The sequence below is a fragment of the Cydia pomonella genome, chromosome 6 (assembly GCF_033807575.1).
Source record: "Cydia pomonella isolate Wapato2018A chromosome 6, ilCydPomo1, whole genome shotgun sequence".
Taxonomy (NCBI): Eukaryota; Metazoa; Arthropoda; class Insecta; order Lepidoptera; family Tortricidae; genus Cydia; species Cydia pomonella.
In genome coordinates this window covers 7,586,864-7,613,369 of record NC_084708.1, presented here as the reverse complement: position 1 = coordinate 7,613,369, position 26,506 = coordinate 7,586,864, and the positions used below count along the sequence as shown (strand labels likewise).

At 39.1% G+C, this 26,506-nt stretch overlaps 1 protein-coding gene across 1 annotated transcript; it reads left to right on the top strand.

Moving 5' to 3' along the window:
- The first annotated feature begins 94 nt into the window (after positions 1 to 94).
- Positions 95 to 26,038, top strand: LOC133518839 (uncharacterized). Its single transcript, XM_061852580.1, has 8 exons — positions 95 to 328; positions 416 to 746; positions 1,550 to 1,768; positions 2,596 to 2,752; positions 4,037 to 4,148; positions 5,172 to 6,456; positions 24,877 to 25,092; positions 25,916 to 26,038. Exons 1-8 carry the CDS (start codon positions 234 to 236, stop codon positions 26,003 to 26,005), a joined length of 2,505 nt encoding a protein of 834 aa, XP_061708564.1. The 5' UTR covers positions 95 to 233; the 3' UTR covers positions 26,006 to 26,038.
- Positions 26,039 to 26,506: the final 468 nt, after the last annotated feature.

The following is a 26,506-nucleotide window of genomic DNA, read 5'->3' as shown; positions in this document are numbered from 1 at the left end:
ACTTTGGAAGAAATTGTCTATGGTATTTTACGTTTCATTTCACGCTACTACACTATTGATGACATTACTACGCTACTACACTGTTCGGAGTATTACAATCAATGTCTGCTTATAACGGAACATTTTTGTCAAATGAAATGCATGTTTTTATTTTGTAACGCAGCAAATCGCAGTATTGGTGTGTCGAAACGAATTAAATGAATAAATGCTTCTCAAAACACTGATTTATTGATATGGATTTCCCACCAACACCGTCTCCTTCAGATAGCAATGACTATCCTGGAATTCCGCCTTCTTTTGACGCTCAAGACAATACTAAGCGACGAAGGTAGGTAACGATGATGATGCGACACTGTTCCGTTTTTATTATAATATCCGTGTCAGAACATAAGCTACTTACATCTAATTTTTTCAGTTCATCTCGATCAATAAAGCGTCGACGCTTCGACGATGAATTAGTGGAATACAGTCTCGGTATTCCAGGGGCTTCGATAGGCAAGAGTGAGAAGCGAATGCGTACACAATCCTACACCAGTCACTTGCCGGAGTTTCCGTTAGTGAGTGCGCCCTCCACGCCCGTGGTGCCGACGCCGCCCGACCGCCGCCGTGGCTCAGGAAAACTGTCCGTGGGTCCGGGTGTATCTAAAAAGTCTAGGCGTAAGGGACAGCTGAGTCAGTTATCTACAAAGGATCTTGGAAGATGGAAACCTACTGATGATCTAGCACTGATATTGGGAGTGCAACAGGTACCACTTGGACATAATCTTGTTATATTCCAACTGCTTTATATTAATGAAACTTGTATTTGTGAATTGGTTATTACCTTTAATTGCCCAGAGGCCTGTAAATAGGCCTTCTACTCTATTTTGTTTTAAATCTTTAATTTGGCGAATTAAAATTGCATTTGTCCTGGCAAGTTTGGTAAATGGTGTGGACGGCTTGAGGAAAATGTTATTGCATGTACATCATGAAAGAATAACATACCTATAGAAGTAAGAAAATGGCAGAAACTTGTACTTAATCAAAGGATAATGAGTTGCTCTAAGAGTTTTGCTCATGATCTTGTTAAAAAAGATATCACAATTTTACACAAGGGCTAGATTACTGGTAAATAGCTATATTTGTTACCAAAAAGTTTCAAAAAGTCTTGCCTGCGACAACAATCAAATAAGTGAATGCATTATCATCATCATCATGGCATTTTTGCCACGGCTCATGGGAGCCTGGGCTCTGCTTGGCAACTAATCCCAAGAATTGGAGTGGCACTAGTTTTTACGAAAGCGACTGCCATCTGACCTTCTAACCCAGAGGGTAAACCGGTTCCTGAACAATGTTTTCCTTCAACGAGAAGTGACTGGTAAATATCACAATGGTCAAAATAGTGCCAAAAACTCATTGGTGCAAGCCATGGTTTGAACCTGCAACCTCCAGATTTAAATTCGTACACTCTTACCCCTAGGCCACCAGCGCTTATTAATGATTGCTACGCAGTGTTTCAAATAAGTAATAAAATAATTTGACATTTAGATTATATATTATTTCATTGCAGACAAATGACCTGCGCATAGTCCACCGGGGCATCAAGTTCTCCTGCCGCTTTACCCTAGGAGAGCTGCAGTCACGCTGGTATGCTCTGCTGTACAACACCGAGATCTCCCGAGTGGCTGTAGCAGCTATGAGGAACCTACACCCAGACTTAGTGTCTGCTGTCCAGCAGCAAGCTTTGTACTCTACAGCTGAGGAAGATCTACTTGGCACATTGAATAGTGTAAGTTTTAAATGTTGTTAATAGGTAGAAACCTATATTGGTGCCAATAGTCAACATAGTCTTTTAGTCAAAGGCTCCATATGTATGAGTTCAGAGTTCAGATAAAACAATTTAGCTACAATTTTGATGGTGAAATGATAGATGATATGTTGCTATAATTCAAGTGTGAAAATTACAGTTTTTGTCGAAATCAAATTATAGGAATATTCATTTAACATACACAATATTTTTTACAGTCCTATAATGTTTTTGCTATAACTAACTATTTTTACTCTTAACCTTTCGACGCAATGTCTTTAAACAGCTGTCACTTAGACGCCTCTCGTCACCGAAGTATCAACACTAAAATTGTACTTTATGCATATGATAGGTCTTTGTGCTATGTGGTATGTGACAGATTAATCCATTTTCGGCGTTGGACCTACGGGTGCAGATATATCTCTCATTGGCGTCAAAAAGGTTAGAGATTAGCCCATTACCGCTCATTGTACCCGCTTGTTGATTCGATTTCCTAATAATATAACTCTACCTAACAGCATTAGAAAAATGGTGGGTTCCCAAAAGTGGGTGTGGGCGCTAATGGATTAGTTCAATACCAAAACCTACTACTAAATCTATCAGTACTCTCAGAAACTTTTTACTCATAGCAATGATTAGGGTCAAGGCGGAAACAGTGGCCCAGTCACCCAAATATCACCACTCTCATGTTGAAATTAGGTAGAGTAAGCCACTGTAACTGGCTTTTTTTTTTACCAAGCCACTGTTCCCTCCATGACCTTACGCATATTTTGACACTGGCTTAAAACACTATTATCCCTTTCTCCCAGAGCTCTCAACCAACAGTGGAGCGATTCCAAGAGCTTCTAGAGCAGAACCCACATGTGTTCTACCCGTCAAGGACTGCCAAGTCACTGATGGCACACTGGCAACTTCTCAAGCAGTACCAGCTGCTGCCTGACCAAGTTGTGACACCACTGCCTAAAGGTATGGTTAGATTATTATTTGATGAGGATCCTTTGCAGACTCCTGTGACATCATCTACTGTTTAGAATAAAGTTTCCTACAAAAAACCCGTTTAGTGTTGTGGGCTTGGTTACTGCCAAGTCTTAAACTTTTGCATGGCTTGTCATGTGTCCATTGCTAGTTTGGACTTTAAAAACTTCAAGATTAAATAGCAAGTTTCGACAGAACTTTGTAAAGAGAGGTATGGGCAATGTGAATGTCATCTCGCTCTGTGTGGTAGGGCACAACACAGCGGATGTCATTCCAGATCTAAAGCAGAGCCCAACTGGGGAAGTACCTCCACCTTACAGAAAATCGCAGCCAAATAACACTAGACCCTACTCATAGTGTTGTGTTCCTGCCGGTGAGTAAGGTTGCCAGAGCTCAACGAGGGTGGGAGGGGGTTAGGGTCGGCAACGCGCATGTAACTCCTCTGGAGTTGCAGGCGTACATAGGCTACGGATACTGCTTACCATCAGGCAGGCCGTATGCTTGTTTGCCACCGACGTAGTATAAAAAAAAGCTGAAAGCTTGTTTTATCTTTGAATTTTGAGTGAGAAATAAGTAAGCAGAGTGCTCACTCCATACATCAGTTTTATTAACAAAATGCTTATTATTTCGTAGTCGACATCTAGCGTCAAGTAGCGAATGTATTAGTATCGCTACTTGACACTAGATGTCACGAGTGTCGCGACTGATGAAAAGTGTATTGCGCAACAATTTATAGGTAATATTACAAGCAGGAGTTGAAAATAGAGTTCCAGTTAATCCCGTTAACCTGAAAATTGTTGAGCATTAGACTTTCCTATGCTTACTTATTTCTCTATGCTGAGGCTTAACTCCTAACCTAACCGAGTTAGTCTATAATAAATCCAGTTGCCGTGAACTATGAAATATTTTCAGTAGGTATAATTAAAACTAAAGATGATCTGTTCTGATTCCATGTTTTGTTCTTAGATTTTCGATATTACTTACATTGTAGTAATCCCAATAATGCATAGTTTACCCTCTATGGGTTGGAACAGATGGCAGTTGATTTCGTCAAAACTAGTGCCTATGCCAATTCTGGGGATTGGTTGCCAAGCGGAACCCAGCATCCCATGAGCCGTGGCAATGTGTTTTAGTGACCGACTTCTAAACATAAGTATCCTCTCATGAAAATGAATTATGCATGACAAGATAAGACACATGTTCTATATGTGTAACAAAAATGTGGGTCTAGCCCCATAACTGTTCTAATTGTGTTTTTACTTTTATTAATTTCAGGCACTGATGAGAATATTTTGACATTTTCTGACGCAGAAGATACAATGAATGATTCAGAATTACCTGATTACAAGGAAGATGGTATTGATGTCGAAATGCAGCTAGCAGACAGGTAATTCATTGTTTTATTTATTTATTTATAAGTATTTTGACTTATGCCTAACCATACCATGTTTAATAAAAAACAAATTGGTGTTCTTACTGAGTTAAAATATGGGGGGCCCTCCATTGCCATTAAATATTTCAATGCCTTCGTTATTGTATTTCATAGTCATGCATGATCAAGAATTCTTCTTCTTCGAGAAGCAAAGGTGGATCAAAGTTCAGCTTGTATTAGTTATAATGTTTTTTTTTACAATAAAAAAAATGTTATCCTAGGCCTACACATGACAGCTATTATTGTCAAAAAAACAACATTTGCATTTATATTAACATATTAACTGCGCGATATTGACAACTGTATTTGTCATACATGTGTCCCATAATTTTAAGTTACGCGGTCTTTATTGGTGTCACGTGCCAAGCACTTTAAGGCTGCACCCGACGCCTTCGCCCTCGCGCGTGTGGGCGGAGCTTATACCCCTCACCGCACTACCCGCTGCAAACGATCGACCGCGCAGAACTATGCGTTCGAAATAGAATTTCGCTTGCTCGCGCGCACAACGCAGCACAGGTCCGTCTTCTACTCGTAGCAACACGACTTGCCCCGCACTGACTATATGGACGAGAGTGGGGTAATGGTAGGAACCTAGGTGGGATTTAGGCTTATTTTTTAGGAACTGAGGCATAGTTTTATAAATTTGCAAAAAGCAAGAAAACCATATCATTCTATAGTGTTTTGTGAGAAAGATTGTAATGTTTCATATATTTTCGATAAAAGTTGCAGGAGTAATATGGATACCACTGAAAGAAATAGGGGTGACTTCAAGATTTTTTTTCTTCACTTATGAAAATTAATATAGATTTCCTGAAAAAACATTATATTGCTCATATCTTTTAGGTTGTTATATATTTTTTTCTGCTCAAAAACTGTCATATTTAATATATAAAATGGTTCAGAGTAACTTACTCTTATGGTATTTTGCGGAAGAAGGAACCTTAACGTAGTGATTGTCAAAAATACAATATTATACAGGATCCAGAAGAAGGATATCCGGCTACTGGAGACGTCGCTGAGCCGCTGGCAGGTGCTGGTGCAGTCGGTGGCGGGCGGCGCCGAGCTGGACAAGCACACGCTGGCCGTGCTGCGCGGCCGCCGCGTGCGCTACCTCATGCGCTCCAGGGAGGTATGTTCGGACCTGAGCCGCTGGCAGGTGCTGGTGCAGTCGGTGGCGGGCGGCGCCGAGCTGGACAAGCACACGCTGGCCGTGCTGCGCGGCCGCCGCGTGCGCTACCTCATGCGCTCCAGGGAGGTATGTTCGGACCTGAGCCGCTGGCAGGTGCTGGTGCAGTCGGTGGCGGGCGGCGCCGAGCTGGACAAGCACACGCTGGCCATGCTGCGCGGCCGCCGCGTGCGCTACCTCATGCGCTCCAGGGAGGTATGTTCGGACCTGAGCCGCTGGCAGGTGCTGGTGCAGTCGGTGGCGGGCGGCGCCGAGCTGGACAAGCACACGCTGGCCGTGCTGCGCGGCCGCCGCGTGCGCTACCTCATGCGCTCCAGGGAGGTATGTTCGGACCTGAGCCGCTGGCAGGTGCTGGTGCAGTCGGTGGCGGGCGGCGCCGAGCTGGACAAGCACACGCTGGCCGTGCTGCGCGGCCGCCGCGTGCGCTACCTCATGCGCTCCAGGGAGGTATGTTCGGACCTGAGCCGCTGGCAGGTGCTGGTGCAGTCGGTGGCGGGCGGCGCCGAGCTGGACAAGCACACGCTGGCCGTGCTGCGCGGCCGCCGCGTGCGCTACCTCATGCGCTCCAGGGAGGTATGTTCGGACCTGAGCCGCTGGCAGGTGCTGGTGCAGTCGGTGGCGGGCGGCGCCGAGCTGGACAAGCACACGCTGGCCGTGCTGCGCGGCCGCCGCGTGCGCTACCTCATGCGCTCCAGGGAGGTATGTTCGGACCTGAGCCGCTGGCAGGTGCTGGTGCAGTCGGTGGCGGGCGGCGCCGAGCTGGACAAGCACACGCTGGCCGTGCTGCGCGGCCGCCGCGTGCGCTACCTCATGCGCTCCAGGGAGGTATGTTCGGACCTGAGCCGCTGGCAGGTGCTGGTGCAGTCGGTGGCGGGCGGCGCCGAGCTGGACAAGCACACGCTGGCCGTGCTGCGCGGCCGCCGCGTGCGCTACCTCATGCGCTCCAGGGAGGTATGTTCGGACCTGAGCCGCTGGCAGGTGCTGGTGCAGTCGGTGGCGGGCGGCGCCGAGCTGGACAAGCACACGCTGGCCGTGCTGCGCGGCCGCCGCGTGCGCTACCTCATGCGCTCCAGGGAGGTATGTTCGGACCTGAGCCGCTGGCAGGTGCTGGTGCAGTCGGTGGCGGGCGGCGCCGAGCTGGACAAGCACACGCTGGCCGTGCTGCGCGGCCGCCGCGTGCGCTACCTCATGCGCTCCAGGGAGGTCAGTCCATACATATTTAATTTTATTAATTCGTAAGCAACTCTAATCTATTCCCCTTGACGTCACACTATTAATCGTGACCGCCGCCCCAAGTCTCAATAGATGTAGTATGACCTATCGCACACTTGCCATCTTGCCCATCTTATAGATCGTATCATTCACGAGACGCGTACCTTGACTCGTATTGTCACGTTAATAAAAGTTAGATTTGACAAATCCGCGCGTCATCGTGGATGACACGACCTATAGACTTTTTCATCTCATTAGATCATCACAAGTGTGTGGTTTCTTGTCTCATTTAATAACAATTTAAAGGTTTTAAGCAAGATTTTTGAGCAGGTAAGTCAGTTTCCTTTATTAATTGTTCTAAAAGTCTAAAAAATATATCCCTCGTTTGACCTAGGGACCAAAAAATATCAATAACATAAAAAAATTAAACAAAAATGTTCCTTCTCGCAGACTCCAATATATGTAATTCACAGCGCCATCTATCTGAAACATATCAAACTAAAGACTACACGCTTTATGTTAAAAACTGTCTCAATTTCACGCTAGGTGGCGGTGAGTAGCTGTTTGCGACTTTGTTTACCCTTTCTCAAATAAACATGCTCGACCAGCGTCGCTCACCTCCACTGTCATTGCAAAGTGCAAAAAATGCCCTTAGCAACTTATAAGATCAAGATGTTGATACCTACTTAGGTCCTCTAGACTAGACCTCACAATAGATATCAACCAGCAAAATAATGTTCTCATTACTGATTTTGTATTTAGGAATCTGTATCTGAATCTTGTTGTTACCTATCATATTCAGAATCCTAAAAATACTTATCAGAATTCAAACCTGGACCCTTGTACCTGACTGGGACGAGATGGGTGTACCAACGTACATATAATTTTAATTATTATGAAGTGTGTATTAACTGTATTTAAGAGTACAGCGTAGGTATAGGACAGCACTTACAGTAGTTCGAATAAAGAAACACACAGGCTAACAGGCCAGCTTACACCGGGCCCAAGATAGAACGGCTTGGAGAGCACTGGTGAAGAATGTCCGCAGTCATCACGTCCCTCAGCCATGCCAGAGTTCAATTTAAAGACAAAATTATTTGCGATGGTCTGGTATCTTATTATTGTATGGTTATCGGATCAAATCTATAGGGAGTGAAAATCGTCTTTAACAAAGTAACCATAGGTAGACAAAAAAACAATTGGATTGAATATTACCATGTATCAATTTATTTTAAACAAGTACTTAACTATACATTACCATAACTTCATTACACTGGCATGCTTCTTCTACGGAATACACACCGTAGAAAATTCTAGATAAACACATTGCCCTCACATACTTGGATCCAAACCAATCAAGCTGATGATTGTCAATATTTTTCAAATATAATGTAAATTAAAATAGTTGAAGCAATTAATCACGTGTCACGTCAAGGCCTGACAACGCCTGTCTGTTGTGGTGTAGTTGCCATGGCGGTACCATCCACTGTTGACTGACATACAGTAACCCTTATTGTAAAGATATAAGGGCCGTATATGGTCAATGAACAGTTGTTAGTATGCCACTAGGGCGGGACCGTGACCATAATTGTGAACTAGTGATCTTGATCACAACTGTTGCATGCATTTGCAGGAAATGCAGAATAGAAATATCTGTTGGGCCTTTAACCTTGAACAATTACATAAAAGCGTTGAGATAGCTCATTTTGCTTAAAAGAAAATTTTATTATATTTTTTATAATAATAAAAACTAAAAGAAGTAAAAAAAAACTTTGAATTTTATTTTCCCCTAAAAGTAATTATAATGTTTGACGACCGGTTCGGCCTAGTGGGTAGTGACCCTGCCTATGAAGCCGATGATCCCGGGTTCAAATCCCGGTAAGGGTATTTATTTGTGTGATGAATACATGTAATTCCTGAGTCATGAGTGTTTTCTATGTATGTATACGTATGTATATCGTCGTCTAGTACCCACAGTACAAGCTTTGCTTAGTTTGGGGATAGGTCGATCTGTGTAAGATCGTCCCCAAATTTTTAATTTTTTATGTCTATCGATTATCTGGATTAAGGATCGAAAATCTTATGGAAATCGATCAGTACGTTAAAAATAAACTTTTTTACATACTGGTATTGCAGGAGAAACCATACATTTATTTAGTGACTTTTCTGGTAATGAAACTATCGTAACGATAAATATTTATCATTAGAACGTTGATTGTGCGATTGTTTTCTTTTCGTCCTCTACATATTGATCCGATATCCAAAAATAACATCGACCAGTGTCGGTGAAACCGGATTCCTATCAGGTGCTTACTTATTTTAACATATTTAAGCAACTTATCCGCCCAAATAAAAATTACATAATATATAATTAACGGTGAGAGACCAGGGTTAAAACCGCGATCTACTTCATTCATTCGTTTGTCTATTTGCTCTCGCGTATTCGCGCAAACAGACGAAACTTCGATTTTCGATGTTCGCGGTAAACCCTCAGCTAATATAATTGGTTAAGCTGTCAATAAAACAAACCTTAATAAGCATGAACAACATGTGACATCTGAAATATAAATCTCAATGTACGTTCTTGTAGTATAAAAAATCTGGCATATCACATTAGGTCAATGGTAAATAATACAGTTAAGAAAATTTACATAAAATTAACATACAATACATAGGGTACTTAAGCAAATGTTCGTATTTATGTTTTCTATACTAATCAATAACTTGAAATGTACATAACAACGCGTGACTCGCGTTTAGTAATACTTTTGAATGTAATATTTTTGAATTATATCATTAAGTTATATTCAATGCTAAAACCATACTAATGATGAAGAAAACCAACAAAACAGGTGTCTTATCTTGTTGATAATCAGTAAGTATCATTATCCGATAGTGTTTATCTGCTAAACCGTAATTAACAACTTCTTAAATGAACGTGAGGCATGTACAGTCAAGTGTAAAAATATGGGTCCACGCAAGTTATTTAAAAATAAGGCCCATAGCTCTTAATTCGCCGACATAAGAGCCATGGGACATATTTTTGCAGAACTGGTGTGTGCCTATATTTTTACACTTGACTGTACAGAATTTTGTTACTTTAAGCGTTACCCCGATACTTTTCCTTGTTAAGTAATCTACTTCATTAACGAATAAACGAATTAAAACGAAAAACGAACGAATTCAAAAACGAATCCATCGTTTGATAATTTAAAGCTTTGTTGTACCTGTGTTTCTTATCGCCATAAAGAATATATACATTGTTGCAGTAACAGTGGAACTTCTTTAAGTGAACTCAGCTTAAGAGAATAATATTGTTAAAGAGTGAAATAACATGTCATTAAGAGCCCTACAAGACTCAAAACAAAACTAAAACAACGAAATTTTCTTTGTGTCGATTCTAGTATTTTAATATATTTTTCCTTCTTTCAATTTGAAACTATTATGTTTGACCTGTAAGAACTCATGTGCTCCATTAATATCATTCTTGTCCCGCTATCTATCTCTCGAGTTTCGTGTTAGGTACCCATGTTTTTTATGTGTTAGGAATATAAAAAAAAAAAAAAACAATTTCGCTCCATAGTATGCCGTTAAACCCCCGCGATCAATGCTTCGCGTGGACAATAATGTAGAAGTAGTTCAGCTTTTTAATGTATTCGTGCTACCCCTGACACCCGGCTCAAGGCCGCAGCCCTAATGGCTCAGCCGTATGATTTGTCGCTCACTATCAGTCGCATCGATACAATACACGTATTGATTGCCCTCGTTCCCATTCATCTATTCTAAAACCAGTTGCTTAAATATATATTGTGACACCGTGCCTTTATCTAAGACTTCGTAATACCCTTGGGTATTTTATTATCAACTATTATCACTTGAATATATGATATCAAATTAACAATCTGCACCTATTTTTCATACCGCTAAGTCTTGTAAGATTCAAACCGGTTGCGACAAAAATGAGCCCACTTTATGCAGTAGTTATTGACGACAGGTAATTCCATTGTGTCAATGTTTTGCGAGCCGGAGTGCTAAACGTCGCATGTTTACACAACACCACTTAAAACACGACCATTGTTTTGCTATAGCCCGCGCATTGATTCAAAACATTTCAAGTAGCCTCAAAGGAATACTGGAGGAAATTGGTTCATGTCCGGTGGATCTGCCGCGCCAAGTTTGAGTGATGCTGTAGATATTTCCTTCGTTGATTGCTTAGTGCTTAAGTGAGGTAAATGTTTGATAATGTACCGATAAGAAGTATTTCGTTACTGTTCGAAGAATATGTCAGGTCAGATTCGAGGAACCTGTCGGTGTCAGTTTGAGTGAAGTTGCTGGTCGAGCGTAAAACATTATCTTGCATGTGTAATGTGTATCGTACTCGGAAAGTATGATGGGTGCAATAATAAAGTATTTGTAAATCAATATTGCATACCTACTCCTATTAGCTCCATTAAAAAATGTACGTATTTCGAATAACATACCAGGCCGATAACAAAGATTTGACGATATGAAAATAAGATGCGAAAATTAAGCAATATAGTGGTTAGCAAAAAGATAATTTAAAGTCCGATTTCATATTTCATAATATATGTATCTAGCGAGAGATACATAGCCAGTAGCTGTTTCTCAATTACTTTAACAGTGTTAGTTCAAAACAATCAATAAAGTGTCCAATAAATTAAATTGGGTGTTTATTCTATTGCTATATATTCTGTAATGGGGAGAGTGAATGCATGCTGCCACCGCTGGTCATATGTTAAAATTACGGTCCTGCCTACAAAAATCGATTTTATTTCTAGAAACTTGACTAATCAATGTTTGTATCGACATGTGTGAAGTTAAGGAATTAAAAAAAAAATGGCCATGTGCGAATCGGACTCGCGCACCGAGGGTTCCGTACAAACCTGTAGGTATATAAGTAAAAGTTCACCCATCACGACAATCGAGTCATAGTTATGGTATTTTTAGGTTTAAAATTATTAAAAATATTTTTATTATATGATGTAACTAAAAATTTACGGTATTCGCAATTTTTCCTTCATCTGTGCTATAGACGTTGCTTCGTCCCAATTTTCAATTTTCTGAGTTCACGGGAAGTACCCTGTAGGATTTGATTCCCTTGCGAGTGTCGAAAATTTGCGGCATAAACGCCTGTATCTTTTGATTGCGTTGACTTAGAAGTTTGATTTTTTCACAGCTCCAAGGGACAGTAGACCTGAGTATTTGATATAAATTCTAGCTTGATACCTCCACGCGTTTCTGAGAAAAAGGGTCTTGACAGACAGACAGACGGACGAACGGACAACAAAGTGATCCTATAAGGGTTCCATTTTTTCCTTTCGAGGTACGGAACCCTAAAAAAATGTTGTATCCTTTTTAGCAGCTAACCACATTTTTATTTTATAAATACCACCTCATTGGCAAACAAATGTAGCACATGGTCAGTGGCTAAGGCCCCGTAAAATGCCTTTCGTGTTTATTGATATTGTTACATGAGATAACTGAAAGTTTGTACGGAACCCTCGGTGCGCGAGTTAAACGGACTCTCACTTGACCGGTATTTTCTATCGAGCGAAAGTCAAGATATTAGGTTTCGAATCTAGAAAAAGGCTTCAATTGCTTATCATTTTTTTTTGCAACCGTGTTATGAACTAAAAAGCGCTTAGGTTCTTTTTTTAAACTCTGCCGGCTGAACCCACAGCATCTTAAGTACTGTAGCTTCGACCCTTGCAAGTTTTAACGGGCAAACTTCGATTATATATGGCAAAAATGACCACCCTATAACAATGATTTTAAACTTAATTTCAAAATCACAGGGTTCAATTTTCCGTAATTTCTGACACTCGTCTGACCGTTAGAGATTAGATTAGATTTACTTTAAAAATCTGTAAATGTTTATTTAGTAGAAGTTTCGTATTCCTATATTTATCAAGCTTCAAATTTCTTCTAAAACCACCGATATTATATTCCGCTTCCATAAGTACCTACCTTCTTTCTGTTTATCAACCTGGTGGTGATGGATGACCATTTCATTATGCGGAAGTAAACATGATGGTGACTGAAATCTACATAGAGATGATTTACCTCCCATTATACATATATAGGTAGCTACCAACTTTACTACCGAAGGTTACTCGAATTCAATCAATTTTCCATTTCGAAATTGTCGAATTCTGCACATGCAGTTTTTATTGTCCTGATAAGAGAACCTTGCATTATACGCCTGTTTAGATCAGCTTTGGCTGAAGGTCGATCGTGGAAACTGAAAAGGCAATTAAATGTCCGAATATACCTATTTGAATTACAACAATGTCCATTGATAATTTGTCTCTTCAACGGCTCATAGCCAGTTTACAATAATAAAAATCCTATTTATATTATGGATTTTAATTGTGTATGTTCAGGAGTTCGGATGTTTGTTACTTAATCAGGAAAAGACGGCTGAAATATAGGTGAAATTTGGAGTACAGATAGCTTGTAATATAATCTTGAGAACTTACATAATAAGGGTTTTTAAAATTCAAGGGCCGAAATTACAAAACGAAACGAAGGTCCGTTGCCCATAATAGTCTTTCTAAGACAGCAAACACCTAAAATGAGAAATAAAATCAAAGTAAATATTGATTTGTCGATCTTTGTCTAGAAGTCAGCATTAAAAAAATACAACAGTTCCTAACAACACTGCTGTTATGATCCTATAGACAAGGGCCAACGCGCCGCGCATCTTATAAAGTTGATTTCGATCTCATTGGCAGTCATTTCATCAACAAATAGAAGTACTGGAGTATAAAAACTACTTAATTTGAAGGTGTCAAAATATTTTTTGATGGTAATATTTATGGATAGTAGATGGTGAATAATATCACAAAATATTGTAACACCCCCTCGCCCAACTTTCAATCAAACCTATACAACCTGAAAGCGACCAACCGGCTGTTTTTTTTTTTAATTTACATTTTTATAATGGCAAAACCCATCAGGCCTGTTGTTTGCTCGAAACAGCCTAATATCATTATAATATCCAATGTTTGCACGCGTCGTTAGCGACTGTAACAATGGCCCGAAGTTGATTTGGACCGTAATTAGATCTGGATTTATTGAACCCTACCACGTGACATTATTGTTATGATATTGTAAAATATTTTAATGGCCGTGTAAACAAGGAAAAAACTAGGTTTTTATTTTATAAGTGTATTGCAAAAAAAAAATACATAGTCAATGACTTTTTGGTTTTATAAATATATTGATTAATTAGTAGTTAAGGACTTGTAATTAGCCAAAAGTTGATTGATTCTATTGTGTTACGACAATTAAGCCATTTCTATTTAAGTTATATGCATGAAAGTGTGTAAGCGTATGCTATAGACTTATATGTGTATGAATTAAGTACTATAAATACAATACAATATTATGTACATGGCTAATTTTCGTAACCTACCTTAAGACTAATACCCTAAGACTAATCACAGCTTCTTAATTACGCTTAATTATGTACATTTTTGCAATTTACCCGTATATCTGATATATGTACCTAATTCTGTCATTTACTGCGGCTGTAGCACGCTCGCATTTTTATCATTTGTCATTATGCCTGTCACTTTGGTCCTTACATACTTGTTAGAACGTGACAAGCATAGTGACAAAAGTGATCAAAATGTGTCCGTGCTACAACCGCTGTTCGATTGGCCAATCCACAACTACCAATAGGGATGTTGACTATAGTTAAAATAAATGATTTCGCACCATTTGAGAAACGTAGACTGAAGCAGTTGGGCGACACTTCTCCTTTCGGCTTTTCCCGGCTCCGTTCGGCTCAGCATTGCTCCGAGCAATTATTAGGGTCGGCCCAACTTGACGTCCCTATAAGTGCACAACCGACGAGATAAGATAATGATTTTGACAACCCTAAATGGCCGAAAGGGATAGTGCCATATATTAGAAAGAGACAGCATAATTTGACCTTGAATCACTGTCAAACTGCGGTTCTGTAGGAAGTGTCATTTCTGTATGGTAGTACTATTATTTATTTTGTACTGAAGTTATTTTAGACACAATTTCTAATTTATAAATCGTATAGAACAGGGGTCGCCAAATGGCGGACCGCGGTCCGCATCCGGACCGCCGACCCATTTTGTGCGGACCGCGAGAACACAGCAACTTTTGCACTAAAGAGTGCGTAATTTAAAATAAAAACCGGCCAAGAGCATGTCGGGCCACGCTCAGTGTAGGGTTCCGTAGTTACTCTTCCGTCACAATAAGCTAAACTGGAGCTTAGAGTATAGTAAATTGTTAACCAAGGGATGAAACGGTACCTTTCACGCGAGTTAAACAAATAGGCTGCATAATCAGTACCTAATTAAAGTAAGTCTTTTTACTATGGAAGAAACTTTTTGCGATAACTCAAAAACAGCTAAACTGATCATGTCCGCTATAGTTTTCATTTAATGTCTTTCTTAAGCTCTACTTCCACGATTTTTTTCATATTTTTTGGACCTATGGTTCAAAAGTTAGAGGGGGGGGGGGGACACATTTTTTTTCTCTTTCGGAGCGATTATCTCCGAATATATTCACTTTATTAAAAAAATGTTTGTTGAAGACCCCTATTAGTTTTGAAAGACCTTTCCAACGACACCCCACACTGTAGGGATGAAGCAAAAAAAAATTCACCCCCACTTTACGTGTAGGGGAGGTACCCCCAAAAAAATTAAATTTTTATATTTTATTGTACGACTTTGTCGGATCTATTGATTTATATATCCATGCCGAATTTCAGCTTTCTAGCACTAACGACCACGGAACAAAGCCTCGGACAGACAGACAGACAGACAGACGGACATGGCGAAACTATAAGGGTTCCTAGTTGACTACGGAACCCTAATAAAAATGTATCCCCCGCATTATCTTTGTTGACGTCAATTTGAAAACGGCCGGGCGAAGTCACAAGCTAGATAGTCCAGATAGTCCGGAACAAAAAATGTCATTTTTCTCATTGATATGTAAAAAAATACCTTTGTTATTTCTGTAATTACATTTGTTTAATTAATATTTTTTCTATAAAATGTTGTGCGGACCGCGATGGTCATTTCATTTCTTAAAACAGACCCCGAGCGAAACTAATTGGTGACCCCTGGTATAGAACTATAAGCAGTAGGTAACTTGACCGTGGCGTCATTGTGTAATGTTTCATATCAATTCCATAGTTACAAATCGTTTTGACAGTACGAAAATAGATAAGTACTGATTTGAATTTGGATTGGGTAGTAGAATCAATTGGCCATACGAACTGTCGTTTTAGTATCTTGAATATAAAATCACATTTTAGTGCTCCGAATATTGCAACCTGAGCCTGATTATACCTTGCGCGTCCATCAATGATGGTCCCTATGACTGTTTATATGGAGCAGCTGTCACGTCAAATGTTTGTAGATATTTTTCGGAAATATACCACATACATTTATTTAGAAATGTAACATTAAAGTAATAAAAATACGGTAAAAACATTTCTTCAATTGTTTTTAGGGTTCCGTAGCCAAATGGCAAAAAACGGAACCCTTATAGATTCGTCATGTCCGTCTGTCTGTCCGATTCTGTCACAGCCACTTTTTTCCGAAACTATAAAAGCTATACTGTTCAAACTTGGTATTCTATGAACCGCATTATGATGTTTACACAAAAATAGAAAAAAAAACAATAAATTTTGGGGGTTCCCCATACTTAGAACTGAAACTCAAAAAATCTTTTTTCATCAAACCCATACGTGTGGGGTATCTATGGATAGGTCTTTAAAAATGATATTGAGGTTTCTAATATCATTTTTTTCTAAACTGAATAGTTTGCGCGAGAGACACTTCCAAAGTGGTAAAAAGTGTCCCCCCCCCCCCCCGTAACTTCTAAAATAACTGAATGAAAAATCTAAAAAAAATATATGATATACATTGCCATGCAAACTTCCACCGAAAATTGGTTCGAACGAGATCTAGTAAGTAGTTTTTTTTAATACGTCATAAAAATTAAAAAATTTTTTTTTTTTCATCAAACCCATACGTGTGGGGTATCTAAGGATAGGTCTTCAAAAATGATATTTAGGTTTCTAATATCATTTTTTTCTAAACTGAATAGTTTGCGCGAGAGACACTTCCAAAGTGAAAAAAAGTGTGTCCCCCCCCCTGTAACTTCTAAAATAACGGAATGAAAAATCTAAAAAAAATATATGATATACATTACCATGCAAACTTCCAACGAAAATTGGTTTGAACCAGATCTAGTAAGTAGTTTTTTTAATACGTCATAAATGGTACGGAACCCTTCATGGGCGAGTCCGACTCGCACTTGGCCGCTTTTTTTAAATTAAGCCCATTCAAAAGCGACTTGGAGAAACTGTCATATGGATCATCATTTGTCACGCGAACTGTAGAGCAATTTTTCGTTATTAGACGAACGGATTTTACGGCCCCATTTAGACGGATCAAGAACTTGCGTGCGATTTTCGTTAAATTGTGGTATTTAGTCGATCGACTTAACTCGTTGTACTCTGTAATCAGCAAATGTATGGATTGTAACATGGAATATTGCATGCAAGTTCTCGAGCCGTGTAAATGGAACACACAAATCATTGGAACCATCTTTGAGAACAGGCTTAGAAATATTAGAACTATGGAATATTAACACAAAGCACAAAACGTAATAAAAATAAAATAAGAATAAAGTGAATAATCTGTACATCTGTAGCCTTACCATGAGTTTGACACTGACCTGACACTGACGTCACCTACGTCTGTGTAATTAACGCACACGTAAACTCGTGCTAAGGCTACTGGACTAGTTATGTATGTAACTAAACATAACATAATTCAGTGCAACTTAAAAGTATAGCTACGTAACTAATAGGCGCACACGACTAATCCTAGCACTCGTACCTCTCACGGTTGTCCGCCAACAAACAGAACAGACCAACAGAAAAAAACAGGATGCTTAATAAAATACATTAAATTCAGGAAACGTACCGACTTTGAGGAAATAAGCTTTATGGCATATTATAACAATAAATAGGGAAATAAATGTCAGTCAGAGCCTGGAATAACTATTATCATTTATCCTTTAGCATACATTTAAACATTGCTTAACCAGACACAAAACAACCAAGCTATATTGTTATACTTACCACATTTAGATAAATTGTACCAAATTACTAGAATTAAGACTTTGAAGTCGGTTACTATATAAAAACCCCTGATAAAAATCAGATATCGGCGCCCTATCTAACTCTACGTTTATATGTGGGTCGTCGGGAGTTAAATTCATACTGAGTCCCGAAGCTCGATGTTAAATACTGTGATCGCTGATAAGATATAAATATGGGTATTCTAAGGTAAAAAAACTTTGCTTACCTTACAATATAAATAAGATAAATATATCATAAAATATGCAAGCAGGACTTGTCCTACCGGAAAGCCTTGACTGTACTTATTATACATGCACTGCCGGAAGGGCTAGCTGAAAATTTCCAGAGGATGGGGCACATTTCTAGTAAGATAAAAAACCTTTACAGTACATATGGTGCTACTTGACCACACTAGTGCGATAATTACCATTTTACGTGACTATGTCGCACATTTAAAGGGCGAATAGGTAATTCGCAACCCGTGTCGATTTAAAACACTCCCTTCGGTCGTGTTTTAATTTATCACCACTCGTTGCGAGTTTCCTATTTTTCGCACTTGTATCCTAATGTACTATTAAGATGCAGTGGGTTCGGAAAAAGGAGTTTTTAAAAGTCGTAGCCTTTCTTTGTTGGATTACAATACAGCTGCCTTAATTAGGAATCTTGAGGCCTTTCTCGATTCGAATCCTTAGTTTTTGATTTTCACTCGATAGAAAAAAACACGAACAATGTCTAGAATACACTTAAATAATTTGTAACAAATTTTGCACAAAAGCTAAAAATATGAAATATGCTACTAATAAGATTTTGGCAAAAATTTCATTCTTGGTACAAGCGTTTATCGCTGACTGTACTTATCTTTTCACAGGCAACTAATAATCATCGAGACAATTCTAAAAACCCCAAACACGATTAGGTAGCGTTGTTTTATCACAGAGTTCCTATGGCCACCTCCTGTCGCCAACATCAGATCAGCTCGATGGTACCATAATATTGCATTTGTCACCCGACTTCATACGTATGTAAATTTTCAGCTTCATCGGAAACCGGGAAGTGGGTCAAATTTAACTTGCAATATTTGACTCGTACAAACATACATAGGTATATAGCGTTAAATAAAAGCTTGTAAAAATCGGCATTTTTTGAGGGAACGTATCGATACTTTTCGATTTATTTACTATTATTATTATTATTTTATTTGATACACTAGCAGCTCTTGGAGCTCATGCGTGTGTATCGCAGCAGTGTTTATTTTGCACTTTTTAAAGTTCTAAAATGTGTATCTAATCTATTTTTAAAAGAGTTCACCGACGGTGCGTTTCTGGTATTTATTTAAAAATACAAAAATTAGAACTCCAAACCTGATATATCAGGTTATGCAAATCCATCTCGCTTACGCTAACGCTCAGTGAGAGTGAGAGAAGAACACGAACTTACGGGGCCTTCTTTCTTTTATACTACGTCGGTGGCAAACAAGCATACGGCCCGCCTGATGGTAAGCGGTTACCGTAGCCTTTGGACGCCTGCAACTCCTTAAACCTTAGTAAATTCTGTACAAGAAACCCATTCTGATGCCACCGCCTGCAGCTTTATAAGGCGCAGTTGCGCCCACAAATGGAATACTGTTCTCATCTATGGGCAGGGGCACCCCAGTACCAGCTTCTCCCTCTGGACCGCATCCAACGAAGAGCGACTCGAATTGTCGACTGCCAGCGTATTTCGGATCGACTTAACCCCTTGGCACTGCGTGAGAGATGTGGCCTCGCTCTGCATTTTCTATCGCATGTATAACGGGGAGTGCTCCGAGGAATTGTTAGGATTAATCCCTGCCGCTTCTTTTCGTCATCGCCCTACGCGACAACATTTCCATCCTCACCACTTACATGGTTGGCAGTCCTCAACTGTGCGTTTCTCCAGAAACTTCCTGCCTCGCACAGCTAAACTGTGGAATGAACTGTCGCCTGCGGTATTTCCGGACCGACACGACCTTCAAACCTTCAAGAAAAGAGCGTACTCCTATCTTAAAGGCCGGCAACGCAGTTACAATCCCTCTGGTGTTGCAGGTGTCCATGGGAGGCGGTAATCCCTTACCATCAGGTGATCCGTCTGCTCGTTTGCCTCCTGTATCATAAAAAAAAACGTCATAGATAAACTTTGACAAAATTTTGCCGTTGAACAAGCTGGTTCTCCGTATACTATTTCTTTCAGTACTATATTATATTGAACTACAAAAAGTGAATATTTGAATATGGTGAATCTTACCAAAAAATTGCTTATAACCTTTTTTGTTTACAATATATTAAAGATTATATCTTACATTGACACTTTTTTCCTAACTCTAATACTTTTCTCCAAAATGAAAAAAAAAAAACCGTCTGCCGGAACGCACCATGCATGAAATAAAGCACCGGAAAATTAATAGAAATACATACCAGTAGACATAAGGTATATATCCCGTTTAGGGATAAGTTCGCCTTTGTACATAACATTTTTTTTGTTTTGTCTGTTTTATGTTAACCTGTTTATGTGCAATAAAGTGACATACATACATACATAAGTTATTTTTAGACACAATTTCTATTTTATAAATCGTATAAAGAGTAGGTAAGTTGACCGTGACGTCATTTGCTAGTAAAATAATAATTCAGCCTATATACGTCCCACTGCTGGGCACAGGCTAGCTAGCTAGTGGGTGCTAGTATATCATATAAATTCCATAGTGGCAAATCGTTTAGTTTAGACAGTTCGAAAAAAGAAACTGATTTGACTCAAATACCCTATTGTGTTGTGCTTTGGGTATGACTGACGAATGGCAAGCTAACTGTAGCGCACTCACTGTATTGACAGTACTCAAATTCTTAGAATTTTCACCCGTATGATAATTGATGCCACCGTTATCTCCAAACACAGGAAATTTCTGAAGTTGCTTCAACCCGCCTTACATACTTTTGTCATTTCCATAACAACTTCGAGCGCTACAATATTTTTAGTAGGTATGCGTTGTCCATATTTTGCGACATACTCAATCCGTAACGCAATTAGTGATTAAAATTTCAATGCCTATAAGTGTCAGGATGGAGCAGATGTGAAATATTATCTGGTTATTTTGATAACGTTTTCGATATGAATCCATTTTTTGCTCAGGTCAAAAGGCATAAAAACTACAAACATTATATTTGGCGACATTGTCATCAACGCAGCCTAATAATCTAATCTGATACCAATTTTATTAGGAATAAAATACTTGATTTAAGTAAGGTGTTGCAAGTTTGGATAATTTATATTATTTTAGAACAAAAATAAATATACCAGTTGCAAACCTTTGTTACATATAGGTATTTTTCCTACCTGTTCAACTACCAATTTATTTTTGTATCTATCGTTCATCAAAATAAGTGACTTACTGAACATATTGATCAGTTGGTACCTTCGTTCGTAGAGTTGGGGACAAAAATAAACGACAAGTGACAGGAATTACAAAAAAATGTGTTATTGATAGTAAACGCAATTATTACTTACTAAAGTATCGCAATAAAACAAAGCGTGTGCCACGTGATGTCAGGACTCGATATGTTTCAATGTTCAATGTGTTTGAGTTTGTACATGTGCACGCAAGTAAGTACTTATGTAGAGTTCGTGCACGAGTTTCGAAGAAAAATTAATACCCAGTTGCATCCATACCGGGTGCCCGGGCGCAGTGCAGACCCTCCCGCTTCCTCAGACCCTTCCCCTACACTGGCAATGATAACTAAATGTTTAATTAACTCGATAAATTGTTGATTAGAGCCGTTTTTCTTGTAGTATAAATAGGTACAATGTATGCTATGTACGATAAAAGGGATAGGTATAGACGCATTATCTCAATTATAATGCGATGCGTTTAATTTCTTATTATTAGGTATATACTAGCTGTGCTCTTGACTTCGCCTGTATTACAATCGGTCCGTATCATTTCTCCGGCCCCCCCTTTATCTATTTTCAAAATAAACTGCCCTATGTCAATGCCCGAAGTATTTCTGCATGCACAATTTTAATATTATCGTAGTTTAGTCGTAAAAAGGTAACCGACAAAATTACTAGAGCATTTGTAATAATTAGTATTAGTATTTGTATAATTATGCGTTATGTTATGGATTTATATTATTTAACCCTGTTAAATAGGTGTGATGATATGGTATTAAGTGGCGTGGCAAAGTGCTCGGCACTAGCCCAAAAGGGACTTATGGGACTCTTTGGTAGCGAGGATGATGATGATTATTATTTCTCAAAAACTTATCGCTTGACGAAGATCTAATCAGACATTTTCAGGCGTGATTCTTAACTCTTTGAGAAACGCTTACTCGTCGGGATTACGCCCAATATTTAAGTTAAATAAATCAGAATAACCGGCCCAAAATATTTTTAACTTGCCACATCATTCAGCCAATCACATTATCTTTTGCAAATGTGATATTTCGTCATTGGTTGATTATTAGCCACACCGCGCAGTCGATTCTTTTTAACTGACTTCAAAAAAGGAGGAGGTTATCACTTTGATCGGATTTTATTTTGTTTGTTACCTCAGATCTCCGTCATTTCTGAACCGAAATTATAAATTATTTATTCGTTTAAATGTATACAGTCCCTGGTTGGTCAAAAATACCAAAAGCCAAATAGTTACAATACTGGTTGTTCTTTCTTATCGAACTACACCAGGGTTGACAATCAGGTTGACGGCGTGTTGACGCTTTTAAGATTTGGCTTGGCACCAACTTCAAACGTATCAGTTGCTAACGCATATAAAACGAGGTGATATTTGTGAGGTTTTATGGTAAAAGGTACCTTATGGCGGTTGGCGCTTACGTCGCTTAGCATCGCATTATTATTAGAGCGTCGTTAATAACAGCGTAAGCACCGACCGCCATAAGGTACGCCACATGTTATTTTATCCTTTTTGAAGTCTGTTCTTAACTTACCGCCTCATAGAACAGATTATGGTTTCAGAAGTCTATGTAAGTACATTAGGTAAGCTAAGTCTGCACGACTTGGCAGGGCTATTTTATGTGTCTTATTTTCACGCCAGCTGTAAACACTCATAGAGAGCCACTTACCGAAAGTCTCGTCACCGCTCCGACCTAATCGGAGAAGGGCGAGACGAGAAGAGAAGAAAGCAATATGTTCACACTCGTTCTCGGCATCATAGAAATTTGACGTGTATGGAGCCGCTTCCGCACGCTAACGCTTGCCGATTCGGTGCAGCTTAGATTATCAGTTACTCCGTGACGATGTCATGTTTATTTTATGCAATGCAATAGTGAAGAAATATCGGGAACTCAACACACCAAATTGACATTATAGGAGTGTAACCTGTGTTAGCCTTCTAATATTGATTATTCACAGCCACTTTTTTTGGTGGTGTAAATCACTTGCGTGTATATTTTTACGATGCATTTATTGCAAAAAATGTGCATTAAATTCGCGTATTATACAGCTTACCGGACAACAATAATTACATATTTACCACTGCTTACTTATGCATAAGGTACCTACCAACCTACCTACTGACAGCGTACGAGTATAATGGCATCGATGAAACAATTCTAAACATTAAATCCTTCCGATGCATCGTGTAAACTCACGGCCTCGAATGTTAAACGTTAAAATCGTGTGCAAACAGTAGCATGTTGAGATACAGTACGGACTATAGCTAATAGCTAGGTAACGCTGTGCAAAGGGTACTGGGTGCTGGTGGTACAAAACAGAGCTCTCCACACACACAACAAGGCTACTCCCGTCGCTCACCAACTGCGTTGCCTCAAACGAGCCAATAGTAAGTTAGACTTCCGATTACGCTTAACTCTCTCTCTCTCATTAGAGGTCTCTTTTTACGTGTTGGCCTGAGGCAATTCGCTCATCAAGCGGGAATAGCAGCACTGATAGCGTTATCGAGGAATTGTCATGTCAACAACACTATCTTGCTTGTTACAATAGTTACTACAATAACGAAACATTTTACAATACGGTCGGAAAAAAATATAGAGTTTAATTTCTGTCGTTTAATTATTATTCATATTTATGCATACATCATCATATAATAATAATAAATTATATACTTACTCAGATTTTCCGGGCAAATGTGAAGTGACACTACTATACACAATAATATATTCTCAATCCTAATTATAATGCCTTTTCTAGTTTTTGTTATAAGAAACGACAAACTTGGATTTCATTAACATCAGTTATATCAAAAAATTTTGGTCTTATAAAGTATATTAGTTCTGTGAATTTACCTGAATTTATAGCACGGATCGCCCGACTGTTAGGAACTTTTTATTTCTATTGCGCTGACGGTAGGAACTATATCGTTATATTTGAGGGGGTACTTGCACAGTCTAAAACACCATTTATAAATTAAGTAGGTACGTGGGTACTTACTGCGCATAATAGGTACAATTTGGAATCGTATCTAATCGTATTTAAGTGGATAACAATATAATTTTCGATTTCAGCAGTTTTAATTGCGACGTAGTTACGTTAAACACGAATCTCAATTTTATGCGCACAGGCTTATTTTCTATTATTTTGTTTAGTCGTGCGTTTGTCGTCTTTCTAATACTTTAAGTATCTGGGCACGTTTTTGTTTTATATTCTGTTAGCTGTGTTGATACAGCACGTACTCTGCAGGTCTTGATCATGACTTCCAAATAAGTATATTATGTAGGTATATTGTTTCTGTCAGCGTAAAAAGGATTCTTTCTTCGACCTTGTGTGTTGTATACAAAATAAATGGCTAAATATATTTAGCCATGCAAGGTTGCTATCGCCTTCGTTATCCAACTAGGTGGTTTAATTAAGCGTATCAATTAACAGCTGTGCCTACACTGGAATTAATTAGTTCAATATCGAGCACGTCGAACAACACAGGAACTTTAAAGGATCTAGGGGCTTGTTTAATAATTGTGTCCACTGTTCTGGGCCATCGAAACCTCTACACGAAGGGATTATAATAGCAGATGTGTAACAAAATATACATCCGAGATTTAAGTCTAGTGAAAATATACATATTTGGAAAAAGTTTTAAGTTCTTACGAGTTTTATAGTTTTTTTATTGTCTACCTACTGATTCGTGTTTTGGTCGGCAGATCGCAGTGGGGCGGAGCACCCGCGACCACACGATCGACGTGGACCTGACGCTGGAAGGCCCCGCTGCCAAAGTGTCCCGCAAGCAGGCCACCATCCGATTGAGAAACACGGGTGACTTTTTCATGTCATCGGAGGGCAAGCGGCCGATCTTCGTCGATGGTCGGCCCGTACTTCAGGGGAATAAAGTGAAGCTCAATCATAACAGCGTTATTGAGGTGAGAATACATACCTATAGTTTAAATAAATATCGGTTTGTCATGTTAGCACTTTTGTACTGTTGACTTCTCGTTAACGCTGGGCTTTTAATCAATGTATTTATGCTCGTTTCAGAATTTCTAAATTGCAGCAAGTTTGCTATAAAACTTGTTTTTAAAAACAATTGTTACCGTAACCGCTTCTGACGTTCGGAAAACCATTCGGTCTTTTTATAAAATTCAGTTGAAATGGCAATCGATTGTAAATCCTAGGTACTCGTAAAGATAAATGAAAAAAATTAGATACCGTGCGAGATGCTGTTCGGTATAATATACCATATAACTGGGTGACTAAATAATGGCCTGGTCAATATTTTCCTTACTCTATTTTGTGTGATGTTTCAAATGATGTCGCTACAGCAGACAGTTGTTAGAAAAGCCATGTCATAATCAACTATGGATACCAGCAAGTCCAGTATTGCTAATGCTAACCTATTCGACAATTTCAGCTTATAATATGTACTTACATCTTTACGTTTTTAATATTGAGAAAAAAAATTATGTTTGCGTTTCCCTTTGCTAGCGGTCGAATGGTCTTAGGCACAGCTTTGTTTGTTTTTGTTTTTTTATACTACGTCGGTGGCAAACAAGCATACGGCCTGCCGGATGGTAAGCAGTCTCCGTAGCCTATGTACACCTGCAACTCCAGAGGCGTTACATGCGCGTTGCCGACCCTAACCCCACCCCCCTCGTTGAGCTCTGGCAACCTTACTCACCGGCAGGAACACAACACCTACCCACCTACCTACCTATATTTTACTCATGTACCTATTTGTATTCACAGATTGCGGGCCTCTGCTTCGTGTTTCTCATCAACCAGGACCTCATTAGCGCCATTCGACAAGAAGCCGTTAAAGTGAATATTCCTGTATAAAAGTTTACAATAAAGGGGATTAGTTAATACATACGCAAGACGTTTTATTTAGAACACATTTATTTGGTCAATATTAGAACAATTCTCAAAACTAGGTTTCACTCGAAAACTTAATATTCCCTTTAACAAATAGCGCACTGCTCCCTGCGATAGACCGCCCCGCGGAGCGAGCGCGCGCCTTTTGGTTTACATCTATCACGAAACACTATCACGTGCGTTACTGGCATTAAACGATATGCATTTAACATTAAACGTAAAACAAATATTTTACGATCTCTTATAACTTATTCCATAACCCTTAATGTAATAAAACTTACTATTTGCTTAAAATATAACAATTACCAACAGTGCTGTAAAATAAAACTCTCAAACAGTTCACTCAATAGTGCGAAACTACAAAGATTTTTTTAGGATATAGAAAAAAATATACAAAAAATTAACAAAGTGCGTGACATAGCAAATAGTAAAAGAACAAACATGCGTAATCAGTCGGACTGTCCC